This window comes from Ricinus communis, chromosome 6 (genome assembly GCF_019578655.1).
Source record: "Ricinus communis isolate WT05 ecotype wild-type chromosome 6, ASM1957865v1, whole genome shotgun sequence".
In the NCBI taxonomy this organism is placed as follows: Eukaryota; Viridiplantae; Streptophyta; class Magnoliopsida; order Malpighiales; family Euphorbiaceae; genus Ricinus; species Ricinus communis.
Window position 1 is genome coordinate 23903160 of NC_063261.1, and position 5613 is coordinate 23908772.

Here is a 5613-nt window from a genome sequence, read left to right on the forward strand (position 1 = left end):
ATTAGCAAACTACTCAATACGAAGAGGATTTCCAATTCAACAAGATAGAGGAGATGAATGAATGATTACTTATGATAAGTTACCATGACAAAATGATAACCTTTTTTTCAGTTGATTTTTATTATTCTTTCAAATATATTTTAGGATAGTTTTTTTGGGATCCACACCTTTTTATATGGATTTAATTGATGACAGAATTTCATCTCTTATTTTCTTTCTCTTTTCCCTGAAACTAAATTTGATCTGATATTCTAGCTGAAGATATTGACGACTGCCTACCTACTGCCAACTACATTCTTAAAGTTCCCATACATTGTATCCAATATAGCTAGTAGTGTTTATTATTATATATAATTATGTAAAATGAGAAATAGAGGCACAGTAAAACGAGACATGCCATATTAATTATGTAGTTTATGCAATAAATCTCATAATGGAAAAGAAAATTACAAGGATTACTTCATAGATACAGTCATGTGCATTCATAAGCTACTAATTTGGTGAAGTAAATTATATCAGTTGCTTTACTGCAGAATGAGTTACTTACTGCATAATGTAGATACAGTCATGTGCTTTCCCCTTTGTTAAAAATAAAATAAAAATTGATTAATAATTGCATTTTATGGTCTTACAACTATTTTCTTTTGGTTATATTCAAAAGAGAATTTCATTATGAGGATTGAACTCCTGCAAACACTAAATTTAGATCACTGAATATAGAGGCATTGTCATTTTCTTTATATATATGTATCGTTCTTTCCCCTTTCTCTTCTTATATTTAATTCAAGTATATGTTATAGTAGGAGATTAATTACATACATAACTTAGGGCATGTTGATTTTACAGGTATGGAAATGAATAGTGTGACTTGACATTGAAATAACTAAAGTACCTAACTTTTGACACACAGAGAGACTTAGAGGACCTGAAATATGCCATAAATTCTTTCTATATGTCTTTCTTTTCTTTTCTTTCACTCACAACAATCACAACAAATATAATTTTATATGTCTTGATGGAAAAGATTAGAACTGAGAGTAAATGGTTTAGCTATTATGAAGTTACTTAAGCTTGTTAATTAATTGATTTATTACACGCATAAACATAACCGAAATATAGATAAATTTGAAATAAACATTATTTATCAAAATGTTTATAATAAAAAGAATTATTTTTTATGATATTCAGAAAGGCTTGATTAGTATTTTAAACGGCTTGATTAGTATTTTACTTGTATGAATAGGAGAAGTATCTTCTTCAATTTTTTTTATCACCATTTATTAATATTGGCGGAAATTCATAACTTTTATGACGAATATACAAAAATGACCATATTATATGTCTACAGCTCAATGGGTTTTCTATAAATAAAAAATGAGAATTTTCTTTATATTCAAATACAATTCAAAGTATATATATACATGTATACTAGTCATTCAAATGTGAAATAAGGCCATCGGTAATGTTATCACAAAAAAAATAATAAAAGAAAGTGTGAACTATAAATCTCATTATCCTAGAATTGCTATTCAAAATATATTTGAGTACATATTTTCATAAAATTAATACCCTTCCCATCTATCATAATTATGAAAGATGGATGATTGATGTCAGTCTTTTTTTTTTTTCCGAATTAAAATTCAAAACCCTAAACCCATCTTCTTCAAACACAGACAGTACAGCCAAAACCATTCATCTTCTTCACCTAAATTATAGTCTACTTTTGGCCTCTCCTTGAGACGAAACCAATGGCCCAAAAACCGGCACAAGCTGTGAGGTTTTTTTGTTGAAGAAGCTCATTATGGCCTTTTTGAACCCATGACACAAGTTTAAGGGTCAAAGTGACCCTTTTGTACACTAAATAGTAGCATGTGCACCACATCATGCTTGCCTCATGACTATGTAATAATAAGAATTTAAGAAAGAAAAACTTTTTCCACTTCCATCAATTGCAGATAAATAAGATTTTCTTAAGAAAAAAAAGAGAAGAAGAAGAAGAAGAAATTCCCATTTATATGCTATGATATTTTGTGTCTAAGAACAAATGAATAAATACAAATACAAGATCTGTAATTAACCCTAATCCTACATCAGAAAAAAAAGGGTTTTGACATATATATAGTATCTCAAATTAATTTACAAGTGTGTATAAGATCTACAAGAAACAGTCAACCATTGGAGCTGTCTTCCCAAGCCTAAACAACTCAACATCATTCTCATAAGGAGTCAAGTTCAAATCCAAGCACAAAACCCTTCTGCTATTTGATTTCTTCATGACAGGCGGCGCTACGCCCGCAGGCTTCACCGCCATTAATTCTGCACTGCTAGTTGGAGAAGGAGTGCTCAGGGAAGAAGAATCATTATTGATAGCTCTATGCCTCCTCATATGACCTCCCAAAGCTTGTCCTATAGCAAACTCTAGACCACAGATAGAGCACTCGTGGGTCTTAGGTTTTGCTGGGGATGACTGAGTCTCCAAGCTTCCTACATCACCATTCGTTAACCTAGGCTTCTTATGGCTGGCACGGTGCCCTCCCAGTGCTTGAAAAGATGGAAACTGACGATTACATGTCTTGCACTCAAAAACACGATTTGAGGAATTAATATTAGTGCCTTTCATGGCTTCAAAAGAAGGGAAAGAAACAATTTCCCTTCCTTGTGATAGTAACATGAGGCAATTAGCCATGGATAAGCTATCGATCTCTGCTTCACGAAAGCTTCTTTTCATGGTAGAAAAATGTGAACAAGATATTTAGTGGGTTTGTTTTTACTTTTTTCTTTTTCTGATTTAGTATGAAAGAGAAGAAAATTAAATAAAGTAGGAAAGAAAGACTAAGTTTTGGTGTTAGGGTGAAGGTATTTATACAGTTTAGGTTAGGGTTAGGCTAACTTGTTGAGCATGCTAACTGAAAGGAAAGTGTGGACTTTTATAGTTGACTTTTATAGAATGACGTTGGTACCCTTGTTTCCTTTTTTCTTTTAAATTATAAATGAGATACTCAATCTAGTCGTTCATACACTGCAAGATTGTTGTTGTTTAGATTTATTGATAAAATTTAATAATTTTTTTAAATATTTAATATTTTATTTATGGTATTTTAAAATGAAAATAAATTAAATATTTTTATATTTTTAAAATTTTAAAATTTTATTAAGAAATTAATATAAAATTATTTTAAAAATATTTATTAACTGATTTTAGTATCATATAAATTTGATATTATCCATATAATTGTTATTGTTATTTTTTAAAATTAGAAATATAATATTAAATTATTATTTTTTAAATTAAAATTATTATTGAATTAAAAAATAGTTTATTAATTAATACGATGGTAAAGTATAATTTATATATTATTTTTTATAATGCAATTAGAATCATTATCTTAAATAAAAAATTAATTTACTAATTAATATAAAATTAAAATAACATTAATGTATTATTTTTAAAATTTAGAATTATTACTTTTAAGAATTTAATTTATTAATTAAGAAATTAAGAAATTATATATAAAATTAAAATTTATATGTAAAAAATATATTATTTCAACATAAAATATTATGTGTTAAAATATAGATATTTATATTTTAAAAATTAATTAATATATATATATATATATATGGGAAAAACTCCCTGTCCTTGTCATTGCCTTATCCGTCAAGAAAGAAGGGTATGTCAGCACTCATATATACCATCACACTAAACCTGCAAATGCATATACCTTTTATTTATCATAAAATCTTATATCTCAAAATTAGTAATAAAAATTCATGTATGTATTTACGAACGTCCGTGAGTGCTGACATACCCTTCTTTCTTGACGGATAAGGCAATGACAAGGACAGGGAGTTTTTGGGAAAGTAAAATAATTGAACCATATCTAATTTAAACTGTGGTCTAATATTAATATAATTATATAACACAAGGGACACACACATACATAGGCCTCGTGTTCGGGAAAGTCCCGTGCGTATGTGCACGTAAGCATGACCGCCTAGCTGAGCCAATACTCAGAGAACGAGTCAGGAGCTGAGTGCTGGTCGGCGAGTTGTGATTTTCCTAGAACCTTCAAATTTCTAGAAGATTCTTTTCCCGGGTATGAATGGGTATGCGGGTTTGTGCAGACTGGATTTCAGGGACCGTGTATTCTTTTCTTCTTTTTTATTTTTCAAAAAGAAAATTATTTCTTTCAATTTCCAAGAATCTATTCACATTCTATAGGATAAACATACTCTTATTCATGCACCATTCAGAAATTTCTCACTTTAAAATTATTAATATATTTCTGACTTTTATTATATATAAAAAAAAGACTCAAAAGCATATAAATATAATAATAAATATATTTATAACTTAACTAAAATCTCAAAATTAAATTCTACATATATAATTTTGTTAAAATTCTTCGTGGTATTTTACCGCACGTAAGGATGCAGTCCGACACGGTAAAGAAAAGAAATAGTTCTTATAATATGGTATAAAGGGAAGATTGATCCAAAAAAGGAAGACAAGTTTTATGCCCCTTCACGTAGGAGTCACCATGAAGAAAATACATATATTAAAGGAAGGGTTTTTCATTTTTATTGACATATATATAACTTAGTAGCGAAGAAGTTGAGAAGAACTTCTCTTTGAAGTAGTACTTCAAAAGGGCTTTAATTGTTTTTGCTTACGTGACTTAAGGGTACTCACTCACTATCTATCTAACTAACAGCCACTTGCTCTCATGTAATAATAATTTCTTATATTTCTACGTAAGGAGGGATCTGACTGGGACGTCTGTTTTTACTTATGAGAATCCAATGATTTTTTGGGGTTTAATTAATCTTCTCATTGTCATTTGTTTGATATTCGTAAAAGTTTATTATGTTTATGGTTTAATATGATAATATATATACCCTTGTTGATTTTAACTTTATAATAGTTGAATTTAATAATTAACAAATATAAATAAAATTAATTATCCAAGAAAATGAGATTATATTTAGGTAGGATCTGTTTCCTATCCGAAATATTAATTATGATCCACGTGTTATATTTAGATAATTGAATAATTTTTTTAATTATTTTATATTAATTATTTATTCGTGCATTGCACGGCTGTTATTATTATTTCGATTATAAATTCAAATTGATAAATATAATTTAATAAGAATTTTAATATTTAATATTAATTAATAATATTTTAAAAATAATAGCAAACTAATTATTTTAAAATGTTATTTTTATTTTTAAAAAATTTTAAAATTTTATTAGTGTGATAATGTAAGAATATTCTAAAAATACTTATTAATTAATTAAAATATAATATGAATTAGTACTATAATCAATATTACTACTTTTTAGATTAAAAATTTATTATATAATAAAAATTAATCTATTATTGAATATAATATTAAAAATATTATTTTAGATATTATTCTTTAGAATTAGAATTATTATCCAATTAAAAAATAAATTATTTGTTAATATAATATTAAAATATAATTAATATTTTATTTCTTAGAATAGAATTAGAATTATTACCTGATTAGAAAATTATTTATTAGTTTATATAATATTAAAGTACAGTTAATATTTTATTTTTTAGGATTAGAATCAGTACTTAATTA

The 5613-nt window shown here is 26.9% G+C and overlaps 1 protein-coding gene across 1 annotated transcript; it reads right to left on the reverse strand.

Moving 5' to 3' along the window:
* Positions 1 to 1995: 1995 nt before the first annotated feature.
* LOC8265993 (zinc finger protein ZAT11) lies at positions 1996 to 2841 on the reverse strand. The gene has a single exon (XM_002528423.4). It carries the CDS (start codon positions 2726 to 2728, stop codon positions 2156 to 2158), a length of 573 nt encoding a protein of 190 aa, XP_002528469.1. The 5' UTR covers positions 2729 to 2841; the 3' UTR covers positions 1996 to 2155.
* Between the last annotated feature and the right edge of the window lie 2772 nt (positions 2842 to 5613).

Excerpts from the sequence above, each read along its gene's own strand:
- LOC8265993 (XM_002528423.4), bottom strand. The coding sequence starts at position 2,728 with ATGAAAAGAAGCTTTCGTGAAGCAGAGATCGATAGCTTATCCATGGCT.